General features: G+C 47.6%; 1 protein-coding gene across 2 annotated transcripts in view; it reads right to left on the bottom strand.

Annotated features, from left to right (window-relative positions):
- Positions 1 to 1,686: 1,686 nt before the first annotated feature.
- Positions 1,687 to 19,336, bottom strand: part of LOC142560330 (uncharacterized) — a 123,266-nt gene continuing 105,616 nt past the window's right edge. For both annotated transcript variants that reach the window (XM_075672331.1, XM_075672332.1), the window contains 5 exons: positions 12,654 to 17,629; positions 11,729 to 11,854; positions 9,966 to 10,141; positions 7,174 to 7,272; positions 1,687 to 5,920 (listed from right to left, as the gene is read on the bottom strand). In XM_075672331.1, the coding sequence (XP_075528446.1) occupies positions 5,774 to 5,920; positions 7,174 to 7,272; positions 9,966 to 10,141; positions 11,729 to 11,854; positions 12,654 to 17,629 (5,524 nt within the window). In that variant the 3' untranslated portion in view covers positions 1,687 to 5,773. The remainder of the gene's footprint in view (positions 5,921 to 7,173; positions 7,273 to 9,965; positions 10,142 to 11,728; positions 11,855 to 12,653; positions 17,630 to 19,336) is intronic.

Raw genomic sequence — 19,336 nt, 5'->3', positions numbered from 1 at the left:
ACAAGAAGGTACGTTTCTGGACCGCAATTTTTCCTGTAATGGACATTGTTAGGCAGACAGTACGATGATAAGCCGCGCACGAGACCAAAAAAAAAGGTTTCTTAGCATCCCGCGACTGAAAGGTGACCGATGACTGAGCCATGCCCCATATATCTTGCGGAAATACCTTCTCTCCTCTCTAAACACCATACCCCTATAAAATATAAAATCACGCCCCCAGAAAATGTCTAGAAGCCTTGTCTTACAAAAAGCCGCCTGTTGGAAGCAGGTTACCTTGGCCATGTACTTGCATCAGTAGCAGAATGTGCGTTGAATAAGGTAAAGAAGCAGAGTGGGCACGTACATGAGCAGTTGTGACAATATGAAAAAGGTGGTTGTGACATATTTGCATAATGTATCACGTGCACTAAAGAAATTTGGACGAAAGGTTAAAGTAGATGTAGGGTTCTCCACTCCGCAAAAATTGCTCAGGTTATGCAGTGCTACAGATTCGTCTGCTAAAAAACGCGCAGGTTGTAAGAAAATCACCGGCCCCCTTGGCTTTTGTGTCATGCGTGGTGTATCGCCTTCCCTTATCTACCCGGAAAGTTTACATTGGGCAGTTTGGGAGATGCCTGAATGAAAGGTTAACAGAACGTAACTAGAAATTGAACCGATACCGGGATGGTCATGTCTGTGTCCATTGCGGTGATTGTGGGTGTGAACCCTTAAGAAGTGTTCTGTTTCGTATATAAATTTAGATAACGTTACGCGAGAAGTTGTTCAAGCTCCTTTGATAGCGAGGGCCGCTAATAGCTGCATTGGTTCCCCTTCAGGTGCTCTGACCACAAGTGAATTTGCGTTCCTGGTTGCGGCCGGTCTTCATGCGCGGTGGTTAGGTCCTTTTCGGTGTGAGGACCTACAGATGTGGTGGTTTTCTGGAAATAAACACCGAGTTGAAAGTTAGTGCTCGTCGTTCTTGTCTCGCTCCTGCCCGTGTCTTCCAGCGCTATGACCCTCATTGATGTCTTTGTCGCCTGTTTCTTTATTTCCGCGTCAAAAATTTACAACTGTCGGTTTGTCGCACCGTACGTACTTCTTTGGCTACCAGTTGGTGACAGTCTTTTCCGCAGTTGGCGACATTTTTGGCAACTTTTCACAATTTCAGGCGTGTGGGTGTTTGTGTGCGCGTGATTTTAAACGCATTAACTTTAATCAGTTATATCATACCAGGTAAGTGAGTGAGTGAGTGAGTGAGTGAGTGAGTGAGTGAGTGAGTGAGTGAGTGCGTGCGTGCGTGCGTGCGTGCGTGCGTGCGTGCGTGCGTGTATGTGTGTGTGTGTGTGTGTGTGTGTGTGTGTGTGTGTGTGTGTGTGTGTGTGCGTGTGTGTGTGTGTGTGTGTGCGTGCGTGCGTGCGTGCGTGCGTGCGTGCGTGCGTGCGTGCGTGCGTGCGTGCGTGCGTGCGTGCGTGCGTGCGTGCGTGCATGTGTGTTCGTAGCCGCTTGTTGATTCCACCTTTCAATAACGTGTCCCTCTCTCTCTCTGTGTGTGGTTATCAACGCGAACGGCGTTGGGATATAATCTAACTTATAAACATCAGCAAACCATAATTCCAAACTAATGGACAAGCAGGGTGAGAAAAACAGTTTCTTACCTTGACTTCAGCAACAACGTCAACCTCTTGCCGGGGAAGAAATACGCACAGGTAAAAAGATAAACATACAGACTTTATTCACCTGAGATCCACGTTTCTAGCTTTTTTTTTGCCTTGTTTATCTGCAGACGGAAAGTTCCGTCGTTCAAATACCGTTCCGCGCAGCACTTGAACAAAACATTGAAGATGGCTCCATCGTGTTGAAATAACAAAGTTTATGTTAGAGCATACACACCTTTGTCAACTGTCACATAGACAACACGTAAACAAAATCTGCTTGCAGCGCTCTTTGTGAAGAAGAGATCGCACTGAACGAGAAGATATTGCTTTGTGCTGGTCACCCTTGCGAGAAAAAAAATATAGACGATGGGATAAAACGCTCTGTTCTGCTATTGTTCTAAGCTATAGCACCTAATATACTAACGTTTAGTTTTGCTCTACAGTTTGAAAATCGGGTCAATAATTGTTGAAGATAGAGTGGGGATTCGAGAACAAGAAACACAGAAATTTGTGCAAACACTTCCGTCAAATGGAGGATATAGCTGACTAGCTCCCCATTCGAATAGACGCGAAGAGCAGAAACGGTTCTGTTTGGCCATCGCTGAATCGATTTGAGCAAAATTTGTGCCTTGAGATGTGAACTAGTCGCGTTTGAACGCAACTTTCGATTTATACTGTCAACTTTCACAAAAAAAGAACAACGAGAGCATAGAACTGAAGTTTCCAAAAAGATGAAATATGTTTGCGATTATTTAGCCCAGCAGTATAAATAGTTGCAATAGCTCTGTGAAAAGCACCTTTTGGAAAAAGTTAACGCAGAGAAAAATTTATATGCATCTCAATATGCCAGTGGTTTCTCCATATACGATATTTGCAATACAGAAGTTAACAATATAACCGTTCCTCGTGAAACATAACCTGAAACATCGTCATTCAGAACGTTTCAGACGGTTTTAATAGTCACACGTGTAGAGTCACCCGTGGAGAGTGGTCGTAATCTTGACGTGTCAGTGTACTTCAATATGCAACTTTAAGGCAGCTTACAACCTCACGGCACTTTTTAAAAAGAAGAACTAACAAACTTGAAAGTCCATATTAAAAGCGTGCCTTCAAAGTTCTCCAGAATTGTATTTTCAATGAATAAAGCTCGGCTCATCTGTAACGTACTAACAGTACTTCTACTATTCGCACCTATTCGAGCGGGGGAATCTGAGTTTGCCTTAAGCTACCCCTTTTTGTTAGCGCCGCACGACGTAGTAGTAAGGCTGACGTGCTCAGGCAAGATGCCACAAATGCTATATGTACACTATCTGTGTGTTTCCGTGGTCTGTGTAGCTGATAAGCTGGCAGTGAGACGTGCCAAAACCACCGGATCTAACTACGTCAACGTACATGAAAGCTTTTGCATGCGCTTATTTTACAGATCATATGGCCTGCGTAATGATGCCGGCACGGACAGAGCCATAAGAACGTATGTTACATCACCGATGGCGGACATAGGCAATATATTATGAGTACTTTTTCACTTTGGTAACAGTACAGAGTGTCTTCGCGTAAGCTTTCCTTCCACACATTATGGCTTGCCTCTATTAGAATTGTGAGGAAGCTTTTACTTTTTACAATACAAGTATAATCTAGCAAGCTTCGGTTTAATTTTCACCGCGCTGGACTGAATGGGTATCAAATCACAGCACCAAAGCGTTTGGCAAAGATCAGAGCGTACAGGCAACAAAAGAAGGAACAGCTTTCTCGGATGAATACTATTTTGAATATATTACTCATTTATACATTTCGCAAAAAAAAAAAAATGGCGGAAAAACTGACGCTGACCTCTGCTTTTCGAATTTCACGTCCGAGCTCCGGTGGCGATGACGTCGATGTGACATCAAAGGTCTCGCTGTATCCCCTCGCGGAATTGTGTGCTCGCGAAAGTCTGTAAACAGCTGAGAAACGCTGCTTTCAGTTCTCATCGAAACTATGTTGAATAGTTACATTATCCGTGAAGGCACCTCCACATACTGTTACGTCACAGGGAAGCTAGTTCTAGAAACTGAAGGGGACGTCGCTAGTGGTCTGTTTATATTGCGTCATCCTCAGACATTAGAAGTTACCACTGTCGTTTAAAGCTGCCTAAGCATCTTAGGGAAGCGCAACATACCAGTCTTGCTTTAGCTTGTTTTCCTTTATGGTCTTTCAACCATTTCATACTGCGAGTAGGGGGGGGGGGGGGGGGCACAAGGAAGTTCTGCAAGAACTGTTGGCTTTTTATTACGTTTTCCGATTTATCTAGCGTATTTTAGACACGTTAGAAAAAAAAGACCTTTAAGCGTATTTGATCTGTTTTAGCTTAAGTATACTGGTGGATTCTAATGTCAGTTTAGCTTAATCTTTGAAGAAAAAGAATGGGAACAGCGTTCAAGAACTGTACTCTAAATGAAGTAAGAAGGTGCACACTTTCACATCTTTGTATTTAAGAGGCGCTTGTCAGCGTATATAAGTGCAAGAGCCGCGCAGAATTGGATGCATTGGTTATTTTCGTTAGGTCTCAAAGTAGGCTCGAGGTTACTGAGGTTTGCAGGGGCAACGTGCGGTAAATAATGACGCAAGTCGTCAACTTTCGAGTGCTGTAGCATGGATTCCGTCACCGCCACATTTACTTATCGTTAGCTCCTGTGAATGCTACCCCGAATGATGTAATCCTTGGACTTCAGGTCTCACACTGGCAATCTTAAGAGGAAAAGAAAAAACGTTATTTAGGGCACATTACCACTTCTTAGAGCACAAGATGCCAGTTACCTATAAATATGCGAGAATCCACATCTTTCTGAAGGTTACCGTATACTGAGTGCATGATGTTGTGCACCGTCACCACGCCGAATAAGCGAACATCTTACATATGATCTGTATGTGCTGTTGTTTTTCCTGCATTGTCGTCCACAGGGGCCTTTCTCTGATGCCCGCGCGCTAAACGACACCGTGGCACGCCATTTCTCTCACCACGAAACGAGCTCGCGAGTAGAGTGGCAGGCATTGCATTGCCGCGTGTACCATACCATGAACGCGCGCTCACCCCGTAGACGTAGCGTGTGTTCTGCCCCCGTAGACTGCCACTCTCCTGATATGACGCGCCCAATGAATGGCACCGGGTCGCGCGATGTTCCGTGAAACATGTGCGTTCTCTTCCTGCCAGGAGCTGATTGCTTCTCTCTTTTTTTTTTCTGTGAGTGTATACGGAACTGTGTTGGTAGCGTAGCTATCAACGCGTGGTATCCCGGCTTCCGCTCCTGTAGAATGAAAACGCTGTTATCACGAGTCGTAACTCTTCCCTCAAATGACTGTGATTCGTCAAAAACTTAGACAGGGAACGCTTCTTCTGGTGTATGGGTGTTCGAGTTGGAGAAGCGTAGTTTTCCACTAAGTTTGTGTGCTTTCTGATAAAAGTTGGAAGGCTCTACACTCCAGGAGACACCAAACGCATCGAGCTGACGTGTATGTAAATTTTTGCTGCCGGTTGAGTGAATCGCATTTTTGTGGATTCTTTTCGTTAGGGCTTCGCCGTGCGCATAACGAAGCTTCGATCCGATTTAGCTTGACACACTTTGAAACGCGAGACCTTTCAGTAAACGATGCACCGAGGTGGCTACCCGCCGTGCCGGCGATACGGAAAACCGCGTCGCGAACAATCTTCATCACCAGAAACATTACCGTCCCTTTGCGCAACGCATTCATACAAACTTGGCTGCGGCTTTTATAACACTGTGGCCTTGGGATTAAGCGCTATGGCTTCTGCCTCGAACGTTATGAAGGTTATTTTTCTTTTGCCTTGGTAGAGACGCGACATAATGCTGGCAGAGCGGCTGTGACAACAGACGGTTCTCTCCGAACGACGCCATCTCGGTAAACTGCGACTGGATACTGTTACTCCCAGTTTTTCTTTTTTTTTCAGTTTGATATGATTTCAAAGCTATCTGGCAGCGTCGAACAAAGCGGATAATAAGAACGGTGTCGTAACAATGCGCAACGTTTCGCTAACACTTTCTCTTTACAGTACCTTACAATCTTTTCTGCGCTCTTTTTTTTTTATTCTCCTGTAGAGCGTGACATACATTTCAAATATTGGTGTGTCTGGCGACGATCTCTTAAATGGGACCGACGAAGTAGAAGGAGTCTCTGAGGAACGGTGCCATCACGGACTGTGTTTCTTTCTTTGTGAGGGTGACCTGGATTTTCTTCTTCAGCAGATCCTCCCGCAGGTTCTTTACTTCTCGTTCTGCGTGCGTCCGTAGCTGAAAAAAAAGAAAGATAAAAAGAGATAAAAAATTGGCGAACTGATATTGAATAAAGAAGGGCTTGCAAGCCTGTCTTACTTATTGAACGCTGCTTACAGCAGTGAGAGGTCGTTTTGCATGTGAATGAATGTATTATTTGCAGAGCGTCCGCTGTTTGAGACACTAGAACTGTGTATTACAAAGAGATAAGTTCCCTCACTACCGATCCTAGCGAAATGCTTATGCGAGTTCTCGTGCGGAGCTTGCGCGTATTCAACATAGCTTCATGTCGCTTCGAGGCGAACTTATACCGTAGCCAAACTCTACCCGTTCCTTTCTGAACGCTGCGAATTGCATTAATAGAAATGTATGTTCCCCTGACGTGAGCTAGAATGCCACGAGTTAGCTATAGATGGTCATCTACTAGTATTGCATCAAAATACGATGCAAAACGTCACACGCGCAGGTGTTGTCGGGTTGTCTATTACTCTCACTTCGTTCGACGAGCCAAGTTCGTCGAAGAGGTAGGACGTGTCTCGGAGGAGCTCCTAAGCAGCACTTTGCAACATGGTGAACCCGGTTTAAATCGTGCATCTGTGACCTCAAAGATGTGTGACGTAATGCTAAAACATTTATCTCGCATTGACCACGAAATCGCCACGACACTCAATTTTTTTTCTCCGTAGTATGGACATGCAGGCCGCAGCCAAGTGACACAGCACGGCTGAACTTGCATGGCTGACCTCAAAAGAATAATTGTTTGCCCATGCTATGGTCTTGATAATTTTTCTCCGTACAGGACAAATGTACATGTCTGTGTGCGCGCACGAACGCATTAGCGCTGGTTCCCACTAAGGCTTGCATGGTTCAACCTGCCTTAACTAATCATCTCACATCGACTCCATCAATCGGAAATCAGCTTCGCATCTCGAGTGAAATAATTTCTTACCTCCAATCTATAATCTCGGTGATTTCAGAGCTAAAATTTTGAAAACAGGCACTGTGATAATTTATTGAAAGGCACTGCAGTGGCGAGGTCATCTTCAACTGCTTCATTAAAGCAGGGTGGCGCATACTTTTGTGAACGCGTGGCTGTAACCTATACGCTAGGTGCATCGAAGCTAAGTACATCGAGTCAGTTCATGCTCGTGTGAGAATACGGGCTTGACAAAAGTGTGCGTGTAAGTTCAGAAAAAAAAGAGGCTTTCCTTTCATTCTAGACTGTCCGTGTCTGTGTAGCAGCACGTGAGTAGAAAAGTGAGCAAGCCTACCCTGACTTCGGCTCCGAGAGATATTCGGGTATACTCCAGGCGCCGCTTCAGGTCTTCAATCTCTTGGAGCACTTTGGCGATCATTATTTTGTAGCTCAGCTGAAAGAAAGAAAAACGAGACCTCTTAAGTACATACAGTAGATAAGAGGCCAATATAATTTTTAACGACAGGGTCACAAGAGTGCTTTACCGGATGGCTCTAAAGTAGCAAAAGAGAGAAGAAAAGAGAAATTCACTCATTATAAACGTGTGATTTGAAGAGAAATGTTCAAAAGGTGATGCAATGTCCATAATTGCGAACATTCTTCAGCCACGAATTCAATAGCCAAAGTGACAAGTAAAGCTGTACATAACACCGTGTGCCACTGTACAGTCGTGAGCAATATAAGGGGATATTATTAACTTCGGTGCGACAGGAAGACAAAGGAGAGAAAGAAAGTGAGCATAAAAAACTTTGCTTTTTGGTGCTAAATGCGTTTCTGTTTTTTTTTCCGCTGTCGCACTGCATTTAATGAATCAACACTAACTGGCCCGGCTTTCAGTTCTTATATAAGCGTGAACACCGAATTCGTTGTTTTTTTACATTTACTTGCGATGTGTTTGTTCAAATCTGTTTTGTTAATATATGAGGAGTAGCTTTCAATTTCAACATTTAATCTTATTGAACACATTTATGCGGAGCATTGGGCATTTAGCCACTACGGCCCCTTGATTGCAATTTTACGTGTGCCCTTTTATATTCTCAAAGGGTGCATACTGACGACGACGATGACGACGATGATGACGACGACGACGACGGCGATGATGATGATGATGATGATGATGATGATGATGATGATGATGATGATGATGATGATTTTCATTTATTTCGAAAGGGGGTGGCCAAACCTAATCACCTAGTCTGCTAGAGCTAATCAGGTTTTAGTGCATCTATGACAGTCTAGCATTCTGCCTATGTCTATGTTGTATTACCTCGCTTCATTAAAGTTTCTATAACCCGCCGTGGTTGCTCAGTGACTGAGGTGTGGGGCTGCTGAGTACGAGGTCGCGAGGTCGCATCCCGGCCACAGAGGCCGCATTTCGATGGGAGCGAAATGTGAAAACACCCGTGTACTTAGAATTAGGTGCACGTTAAAGAACGCCAGGTAGTCCAAATTTCCGGAGTTCCCCACTACGGCGTGCCTCACAATCAGACCGTGGTTTTGGCAAGTAAAACCCCATAATTATTTTTTTTTCATTTCTCTGGTATTTTTGAACCGCCTTGTACTTTTGGCACACTCACTAGTGGGGCGTGCTACAAATCCTATCAAGGCCCCTTTGAAATAATGCCATTGATTTACTTAGCAAATTTTCGTCGGCCGTATGACGTCCCCCTCCTGACGTCCCCCTCCCCCTCCTGAATTTCGCATTCGCCACCCGCTTCGTATTTGTCCTGTAAAGCGTGCTCTGCCTCACATAAAGTACACGTGCGGCAAAACATCTTTTGGATTTTAAGGGTTGACTTCGTGCACGCAGAAACACGAAAGAAGGTTGTCCGTTATCTCCTGAAGAGCCTAAAATACCTTCTAGATATACAAGGTCTGACGATGGCAGCAACAAAAAGAATTTAGATGAAGGAATTCGCGTCAGAAAAAAATGGCTATATAAATGCAAACGCATCCCTGCTCTAATGCTCTATACACACATAATAAACTACGCTGCATTCGCAGATGTTGCTGTGAAGCCCAGCTCAAACATGATAGATTTCAGAACAGTGTCGAAGTGGTTGCGGCGAAAAATGCGGTTCAAATTTGCTGCGGGGTGTCAAGTTATTACAAGGAACAACTTTTTCAGCGTTACAGCCGCATGAAGCCAACAAACAGTGTAAGTAATGAAACAGCAAAAATTAACTTTGTTTCAGTTCAAGTGTTGAATGAATAAGAAGGAGAGAATTGAAAGTGTAATAAATAACAACTTGTCGCCGGGGAGAAGTTTCCTTGGCTTCATTGTCAGTTAGCTCCATGTGCTTGTTAGTGACATACAATCTAGCCCCTCAGTTTCCATAATTCTCGCACATTGCACAGTGAGGTTCTCGAATCTCGTAACCTCGGTGCGTTGGGGTAGCCTACACGGCCGGTTCGTGAGCTGTCTCCTTCATGCATTAGGTCAAGCCTGTGGTTCAAAGAACGTTGGGTATCCGCCGCCATGACCGTGAGCGGCACTTCTTTATACAGCTGGGGCTGGGTTTGAGTGCAAATGCACAAGTATGGTTTCTGTGAGTTCTGTAGGTTATCAAGATTCTTGTAGGTGAGGCAGACTCATAAGCTATTCGATGGTTTTCCTTTGCCTGCGCCTCCGATGTCCTCTCCGTGTTGAACCAATCTCAACATAATTTTCAAGGTTAGTTCGTGCTTACATAGTTTAGTGTCGTCTATAAAAAATGTTTTTTGCTTGCTGACGGCTTAGTGATTGGGTGATTAAGGAGAGGCATAAGGAAGCACCTACGGCGGCGTACCTTTGCTATCTCTCTATAAGAGAGTGGGAGAGAGAAAGAAAGGATGATCTGTATATGTGAAATATTTGGCGACACAAAGGGCAGCTGTCAGCACTACGCTATAGGCATTTAAGGTGTTGCCCGTATCAACGAGCGACAGCTTTGATGACCTGACATCAACGACTGCATTCACCATATCAGGGCAAACCACCGGACTCCTCACAGTCGAACTGCACGTTCCGAATTTCTAAAGACGCTAAAAACTTCGCTTCGAACGTTGGAAGGCCCTTCCAAACAAGGTACGTGTGTACGCGCGTACCTTGTTCGAGGGTTGCTCGAAGCGCGGATAGCCGGTGAGGCGCAGCTCCCCTTCGACCCTGGCGAGCAGCTCTCGGTGAAGCCGCTCCAGTTCCAGCCTCCAGCGGGCGCTCTCTTCCTCCAGCTTGGGCGTGATCTTCTTTTCCTCGGCGTAGCGGCGGCGCCACATGTCGCGTGCTGCGACACAAACGTGCCTCTCCTGTGGTAAAACTGGCGCGATTCTTCCCTATTTTGCGGTGGTTTACACTTCTCCTCTAGATATGTAAGTTTCGAATTTCTTTTTTTTTAGTATTTCAAGTTGAGCTAGGTAAACAATATTGTAGTTTGTGTCGGCGACTGCTGAGATCTCATGCGGCGGGAAAAGCGCTGTGTCAGCCAGCCGACGTGTGTGCGCAGCGCAAAAGAGGAGGACGGGAGGAAGAACACGGCGCCTGTGTTGTGTTCTTCCTTCAGTCCTCGTCTTTCGCGCTGTGCACACATGTCGATATTGAATCACCAACTCGCCCAAGCTTCCGCCTTTTCATCTAGCCACCTGATATTTTTAATGTTCATTTTAAGGTACTGTTAACTAAGCTAATAGTCGAGGAAGGACAGCTTCTTTCATTTATTTATTTATTTATTTATTTATTTATTTATTTATTTATTTTACAATATTGCTAACTCCAGTGGGAGTCGTTGCAGAGTAGCTAGCAGACGATGATTACATCATGACAAGTCTTACAAACAGTAAAGAAAATGAATTAGATAGAATCGTTGGTTTGGAATCGTTGGAATCTTGGCTTCATTGCTGTCGTAAATGCTCTGAAAACTTGGTAGCCAAATGCTTGGAAGCGAAAGCAGTCTGACTTGCACGTAAAACTTGTTTAACGCATACATGATTAAAATTATATTGACACGTGTACCTGCTGATCTTTCTCCTGCGACCGCTTTTCACTGGCAAATAAATGTTAAAGGTTATCGTTCGGCGCAGGACACGCCTTGGTGTGTCGCAAGTTTCTGGAATGCTATCGATTGTTCTATCAGTTGTCTCTTGTCACCGAACCTTGTGTAATCTGACTGTGCGCGCGACGCCAATTGTGTAGTACTTTCTGGAAAGCACACGAGCACAAGCGATTGCGCTGGAACCTTCGAATAGTCACGTATAAAAGCCGACGCGCTTGACCCGCTGATCAGATTTTGGACTATCGCCGATTGTGCTCGTAGCTGTCCTTGTGCTTGACTCTTGTTATTTTTTTTTTTTGTTTCTGGGCAAAAGTTCGTCCAAGAAAACGTTACTTTCGGGATTCACAGCTTTCCCTAGCGTTCTTCACCGTCACGACAATGTGACAATATGTTTTTATCACCTTTCTTTTCATCCTGATCTATATTCATTCCTTATTTAGGGTTTTAAGGCGGCGACTGTTAGTTTTTCAATGTCATCGGCCTAGTTGGTTGCTGATAGCAGCTACGTTGCTCAGTGTATGCGAATGAATAAAGTTTCATTGCAGACAGTAGCTTAGAGTGTCATGAACGCACAAGTTCTCAAAGGATGGAAATTTCCGACTTCATTATATTGGATCCACACTTATCTCAGTCTTACTTGTACCTCAACGGCGTTCGAAATCATTGTGTGCATACAAATTAACATGAAGTTGCTTGAAACTGCTTCAAGCAGATCTCTAATATATCTATTCCCACGAGCTATTCCTACCGCTTCCTGTTTCTTGCACCAATGAGCAAAAGTTATCTTCAGTTAGTAGGCATTAAAGGCGCTGCTTTTGTCACCTTGGTCTCGTGTAGACGTAGCCTTGCTTTGGAGGAACTTTGCACGTCGCAGAAGGTCTTCCCTCTTGGCTTCGCATGCGAGTCGTTCCTCCCGAAGAGTGTCCAGCTTTTTCTGTAGCCTCGCGACTGCGAAGAACGGAGTGCAAGCGATAAACAGCAAACGCGATGAAGCACTGCCTATCTGCAACCTCAATACTACCATAGCGTAGACGATACTGACACTACAGCTTCCACCATATTTTTCTGAAAAGGATAACTTGAGATAGCCCATCTGGAAAAGCTGAAAATGCTATAGGGTTAATGAAGCTGAAAGGAAGCGTTTAGACAATTTTGCAAATTTTCCCCGCTTAACCAACATTAGATCAAACAGTGAGCCATTTTGGAATGCCCAGGAAAGACAAAAGATCTTTTGACGGTGCGACCGATAGTTTTCAAAGTGAAATCCTGACGCACCTTTCCTGGCGTTCGAACTCGAAATTTTCAACGTGGTTTTATGTTTGGCTTGGCGGTTATGCGTTATTTCGAAAAACGGACTTTGCTTAATAAAGCAGTTGCTCTTTGGCGTTCAAAATCTTGCTTTAATAATTTATCTTGTTCCACAAATTTATTACAGTTAGTCTCACTGAACCTAACGTTACATCAAGGCTATTTGATCGGCTACATTACTCTCTGCTAAGGCAACGAGTGAGAATACTTTACAAACAGCTCTAGCGAGCGTGTAGAAGCTTTGTGAAATAGGTTGTTAAAGAAACGCCTTGTTCATGGCATGCACGCTTGCGTGCACAATGAAAGACACACACACCGAGACACACACAAGAAGGAAGAGATGGTGAGAGAGAGAGACAGGCAAGAGAGAGTGATAAAGAGCGAGGGAGTGTGACCTGAACGAAGGTGTGCGAGCTGCGCTTCCAAGGGGCTCTCTTACTCTCAACGAGTCCTTGTTCCTCCATGTTTACACTGCGGCTATGCCTGCCGAGCAGCCTGCTGGCATTGTCCGGATGCTGCTCTGGCGTCGTCAGCGCAGTTCTCGACGCAGCCACGGACGCCTGGTGGATGTGCTCGCCGTCGGAGCGGATCCTCCGCATGCCTCCGGTCCCGGCAATGACGGAATGTTCCTTCGCGTTTCGTTTCGTCGTCGTCGGCGGCGGCGGCTTGAACCTCGACGGCAGCACGCTGACGCCCTTCGGAGCCCTGATTTTCGGCGCTTTCGCAGCTTCCGCGTTCCTCGAAGCGTTGGGTTGTGGGCCCCGGATCTGCGGCTTGTGCGCGACGGGTAGCGGTACTTCGGTGACGGTACCACGGCTCCCACGGCCGCTGCTTGAAGAAGTCGCGTCGACTGCGCCGTCGCCTTCTCCGTTCTCTTCCCGGTCTTGCGGAGAGCCCCTCGCTGCGGGCGGCTCGTCCGCTAGGATGCCTTCGTCGAGGTTCTCGCCCTCTCGGAGGAGGTCCTTGGGCGACGCCAACTCGGCCCTGCTCGTGGCGGGTGAGGGAGTGCTGGTGCACGTACCATCGGCGAACGCGCTGTCCTCTTCGGTACGCGACGTCTCTGCGTCAGTGGTTGGCGAAGCGCGGTCCGTAGTAGCAGTGGGCACATCCGTTTCCGTTTCCTCGGCATGTAATTTTGGATCTGCGGATTTTACGGCGTCATCAACATTGGCGTCGGGTTCGTTAGTATCACTCGTACTGTGGCGAAACTCTTTTGCGTTCGCCTGTACTTCTTGTACGTCATCGGCACCAGATTTTTCAGTTCGTTCCGTACTTGAGTCACTGTCTGCAGTCTTTGCGGTCTCCCCTAGTTCGGCAGTCGCCTCAGAAATGCCAGCTTCCTCTGTACCACCCCTCGTGTGAGCGGTTTCTGCAGCTGTTTCTTGTTCGACGTTCGCTTCGACGACATCGGCTGACTCCCACGTGTCGGAGTCTTCAGCTTTTTCGCCACCCATGTTCGGTGCCTCGACTTCGGTCTCACTTACCTGCTGCTCCTGTTCGGGCACTTCTGTTCTCTCTATTTCATGACCCTCTACAAGCGGGTGTTGTCTAAGCGAATCACTGTAGTCTTCGTTATCAACGCTTTTGCCCTCAAGGTGTGTGTCACCTTGTCCCTCTTCGTTGCATTTTTCTTCGCCGGCAGTGAGGATTGGTTCCGCGTTACCTTCTTCAGGCTCAACGACCGTCGCTGAATCTGGAGAGGCAGCGTCCTCGCTGCGACGATTGTGTTTCTCTTGCTCTTCCGCCTCGTGTTCTGTGGCCAACAGCTCTTGTGTAGTCCCTGCAGGATGCAATGTTTCCAAGGCCGTTGCTGCGTGATTGTTCGGCGTATCTGGTGCACCGTCCGCCTGTTCTTCGTTGCCGTCATGGATCGGTTCGCGCGCAACGTCCTCTTCTGCGTTATCTCGACTTACAGCTTCTTCAGAAGTGTCCACTCCCGTGCTAGGTGTCATGCCTTCTTCGTTAAGCTTTTCATTGTTACTGTCGTTATCTGCTGAGTCTCGAGAGCTGACATCGGCGCTAGTATTTGTCATCTGTGCTTCATCTCTCGGCACGATGTCCGGCTCAGCTGCATCTGGCTCAGTACTCCTCTCTTGCTCATTTTTTTCCTTTGGTGTGGTAGGTAAGCTACCGTCTTGAGTTTTTTCGGTGTTGTCAGCTTTATCATCATTTTGTAAGCTTTCCTCCTTTGACATAGGGTCTACTTTCGTTTCTGCGTGTGTGTCTTCGTTTTTCCCATCATCCACGTCTTCAAGAGGCGGTGACGTCTCGGCTGCAGGTTCACTCGCGTAATTTTCGACACCGTTCGTTTTTTCGTTGTTGTCGCCAAGAGCCGTGGGTTCGATTGTTGTAGCCTCGTGCGTGATAGAATCGTTCGCTTCTTCATCGTTTACAGCATGTGGCGATGCTTCGACTTCGCTTGCAGAAACCTCGCTTGCGTTCGCATTTTCGTTGTTTTCGTTCGAAATCGTAGCATATTCGCTCGGTTCTGCATTAGGCACCGGTTCTTCATTCTGTTCATTTTGATCAGCTTCTGGAAGACCGTTGACATCCTCCTCGATTTCTTGATCAGCTTCCTCGCCACTTGCTTTCCCGTCAATGTCGAAAGTGTCAGCGACAGTGTCAGTGGCGGCATTAGCGATATCATTCGCCTCACGAGCCGCTTCCCCTGATTCTACCGCAGCATCACTAGTTCCATTGTTAACTTCTTCAATTGATATGCCTTTCATAGCATTATCATAGTCATCTTTCGCTTCTGGAGTGCTCGCGCGGTTCTCTCCATCTTCGACCTCTGCGGGGTCACCAGCTGCCCTTGAAGCGTCATCGGCCGAAATCTCGTTGTGGCTTTTATCGCCCTGAGAATAAGTTGTCTCTGCTGCTACGGCTGTTCCTGGTCGAGTACCAACCCCGGACACGTTTCTCTCTATGTCGAGTTCCAGCCCTCCCTCTACTGTATCGTCTACCTTTGTAACCTCGCCGTCTTCCTTCTCAACATGGCTATGGGCCTTATCAAAGATGTCCTGTGGTTCCTCGGGTTTCTTGTCTACGACCATTGCCTCGGAGGCCTCGGTATCGCTGGCGTCGTCGTTGCTGTTTCCATCTAGGCGCTTACTGCCTTCCTCTAGTATGCGTCCCCTTGTTTCACGAGAAGCTTCGAATTCCTTCGCGTTGTTTTCATCAGCTACCAATGTCTTGCCTTCATCGTTCGTGACAGCACTCTTGTCGTTTGTTCCACTGGTCCCAATTTCTTGCACTTGGTGAATGGATTTGTGCGGGTCGTCCCCTTCTAATTCTTTCTTTGCTTCTGTGTCATTGGGACTGGGGGCAGTATTCTTTTGGTCGTCACTTTCCTCGGGATTTTCTAGTTCGTGGTGGTTATCGTGTAAGTCGCCTGGTTCGGCAACCGGCTTTACATCTATGTCTTCCGGATTGGTATCAGTGGTGTTTACATTACCTTCCGTTTTGTCAAACTTATCAGGTGCTGCTGGAACACTCCTCTGGCGTTCGTCAGCTTCTGCTTGCTTCTGGTCAGGTGTGCCTGTTAATTGTTCGACTTCATTTGGTTCAACTCCGTGGTCATGTTCCTCGGTTACCACTGGCTTATGGGCAGCGTTCTGGCCCAACATGTCATCACCTGCTTCCCCACCGGCGACACTTTCTTCGCTAGATTTTATCCTGCCTGCGTCTTCTGGCGTCACTGGCTGCACCGCATCGCTGTCGAGTTCATTCCCTTCAGGACTTTCAATTTTCGCCATCAGTTCAGGGGCATTAGCCGAGCTTAGTAACTCTGCCACGGAAGGCTTGATTTCGTCGCCATCTACGTGGCTATCCAAAGCACGGTCTGGAACTTCGCTCGGAGTGAAAGCGCGCTCAACTCCACTTTCGTCAACAGAACCTTCATCGTCCGCAGAAATATTCCCGTCAATGCCGTTCCCAGCGTCATCGATGTCTCGTTTATTTTCTAATCTGTCTAGTTCAATATCAGACCGTTCACGTTCGGTTCCGCCGTTGTCTTCTAACGACGGATTGTCTTGACTAATCCCAGCGCTATCGGCTAAACTACTCGCGTCCGCGTCCGTAGTGTCCGCGCCCTTGTCGGCCCTCACGTGTCCACTGTCGCCTAGCAAGCTGCCGCGAGTGTCACTCTTGCTCAACGACTTGTGACTCCTGGATCGGCGCCGTGCGCCACTGCCACCGCCTCCACCCTTGGACGAGGACCCACGTTCCTTCACGGCTTTCCCGGAAGCTCCGGCCCCTCCCCCTGTCTGCGTTCCCGCCTCGCCCAGTTCAGTCACGTACACTTCAACGTCGAAGGTCCGTTCTCTCTTCGGCTTCTTTGCCGCCGCCGCTGCGGCGGCGTCGCTCTTTCTGTAGCTCTCGACCACCGTGCGCGCCGTGTCGACGTTGTTCACCGCCTTCCTGGACGCCCTCCTGGACGCGTCGCGTTCGCCACCGTCGTCTCGAATCCTCTCGCCGCCTCGCCTCACGTATTCCCTGATCTCCGACATCTCGCCTTCGGCGTCGGCCGTTCCGGCCTCAGCCGCAGGCCTGCCTGGAATCAGCCGCACTTTGGCGACTTGGACCGTGACTCCCGAAGACTGGCCCCGGGGCTGCTTCCGGCTCCGTACGCCGGCTACTTTCTCAGGAACGCTCATCGCGGTCTGCGGTGCTGCTTTCGCACCACCGGCTACCGCCGGTTTTCTGCTTGGACCTCCTCTAGTCGACGCTGGCACCCGCGTGTACTGCTGCTGCTGCTGCTTTTGTTGCTGCTTCTGGAGTTGGGGTTGTCCTACGCTGCTGGGGTACTTACTCCTTCGGGATGCTCGGTCGCCACCACCAGTTGCCTTCCACGTGCGCTGGCTCGACGGCGCGGCGATGACGTCGCCTACCTTACCTACGGGCGCGTCTGAAGTCGCCTGCGCGACCGCACTCTCGTCGTTCTCTTCTTCCTCGGTCACTTCCAAACGGTAGGGACCTTCCTCGCGGAAATAGTCACGTGACTCGCCTACCGGTTCCGCCTCCTCGCGCCCGCCGTACCCGTCCTCAACCTTAGCCTCCTCCTCGTCGCGATCCCTCTCGGCTTCGGACGCGGCCTTAGTGACTTCTTCTCTCGAACGCGACGCCTGAACGCGGTCGCCGGCGCGTGGTTCCTGATCCGAGGACGTTCCCTCCGCGCTGCTGCTGCCGCGGGCGCGGTCCCGCGCAGCTTCCGCCGCGTCTACTTCCGCTTTCGCCTCAGCGTCAGCTTCCGGTTTGGTGTCGGCTTCCTGCTCTGTTTCCTCGCGTTCTGCGGAAACGGCGGTGCTCGAGCGGCGCGATTCGGCTTCGCGACTGGGCCTCCTCCGAGGTCGTCGCTCGCTCTCCCCTTCGAAATCTTGCGAGAGTGCCTCTTCGCTCTGTGCTCGTGTTTTCAATCTGCAAAAGAAAACAAGAAAAGAACAAGTCATGGTCAAAACGTATTGGTGGGCTTCTCCGTTTGCCATGGCTTGCGAACGATGCCGCAATACACACAAGGGCAATCGAGGAGACATCAGTGCGGTCGCGAGGTGCCTCGTGATCGTCTTGTTGTCCCCTTGCTGGCGCAGTTCGCAATACACATCACGCATTGACTCGTATTAGTACTGCGCGAATAAAACTTATTGAGACTTCACTGCAGTTTACATCTACGTAATTCGAAGCAGTTATGGTTTGGTGGAGAACGGTTCTTATGAATCATGACTGTTTTGCTGCGCCCGGGTAATACTTTTCCGACGTGTGGTGCAGAGTGCAGCACGTGGTGAAGTTTGTTGTTGTTGTTGTTGTTGTTGTTGTTGTTGTTGTTGTTGTTGTTGTTGTTGTTGTTGTTGTTGTTGTTGTTGTTGTTGTTGTTGTAATACAAAGGAACCAAAGTTGGCGTCACGGAAGGTCATCGAAGCGAAACAAATCAGCCTACATTTTTATACTGCACTACTTAAGGATCAGCCCAGAAAAACTGCCAGATGCCGGCAGGATACCCGTTACAGAAAACTAGGCTGAACTCGTCAAAAAACGCTTTGCATATAAAGTCTCATTTTTTTTCTTGCGAATTATGCGCCGTGCCTGCAATCTCCTGCAGTGACTTTGAATAAAAGAGGCTTATGCAGCCACTAGACTTTGTTTCGCAATGAGCACAGGCTACAGCTAGTGTGAACGACTCATAAGCGTAAATGTTCTACGAATGAATGTGCGCCTATGGCGCCCTGTTCCTCCACATCAAAGCGTCCTGTTTTCGCACTCAAACACAGTCTCTAGACTAACCTCAAGCGCCCGAGCACGTCTCGTAACTCGCATCACAATGCAGCACAATTGCGAAACGGATTACAGAGTTTACGTATTTTTAGAGCCAGTCACTACTCGCGACCACTTCACCTTCGTCAAGCCTTATGCACGATCAGATCGTGGTAAACGCACTGAACGCCTTTTGGGAACACATGCTATGTTGGTCTTTAAAGATCAGAATGCGTGCAAGGTATACAGTGAGTCATTTATTATGAAACTAAGGGAGCGAAAATAACAAGATGCAAAGGAATGGGCATAATCATGCTCTTGAGGCGAAAAATTGATAGGGCATGTCATAGGAAGACGTAGCTTTTTGTTACTTACGAACGCCATAACACCAGAAAAAACGGTGAAAGACAACAAGTGGTGTTAGATGAAATTTGAATATCTTTCAGCTGTTGTTAAAAAAACGTACATGAACTTAGCTGAACCAGTGCCCCTGCAAGCCAGTTTTGTTCCGACGTTGAAGCGTTAGGACCGGGTACACATAGCTTGCCTAAACTTTAGGTGGCGACGCTGTACCATGCGGAACTATTGCACAACGGGCATTGTAAAAATGCAGCATTCGGGAGCCGCATATGTCGTGCATGTCTCGTGTATTATACAGGAACCCATATCAGTGCCGGTATGGACCTTGGATTCATATTTCGAAAGATGTTGTACGGCCTTCTCATTCATTTATTTTCCCTGGTTCTTTTAATGATCGTTGTCGTTGTTGCACATCGATATAGATAGTATTTAGGATCATTCTCAGGGCGCGAGTTTTATTAGCCTGCGCCGTCTATAGCCCATTTGGGATTAGTCTACCACTTGATCATTATTCGG

Source organism: Dermacentor variabilis, chromosome 10, assembly GCF_050947875.1.
Source record: "Dermacentor variabilis isolate Ectoservices chromosome 10, ASM5094787v1, whole genome shotgun sequence".
NCBI classification, from domain to species: Eukaryota; Metazoa; Arthropoda; class Arachnida; order Ixodida; family Ixodidae; genus Dermacentor; species Dermacentor variabilis.
This window is presented reverse-complemented; position numbering and strand designations above follow the sequence as displayed.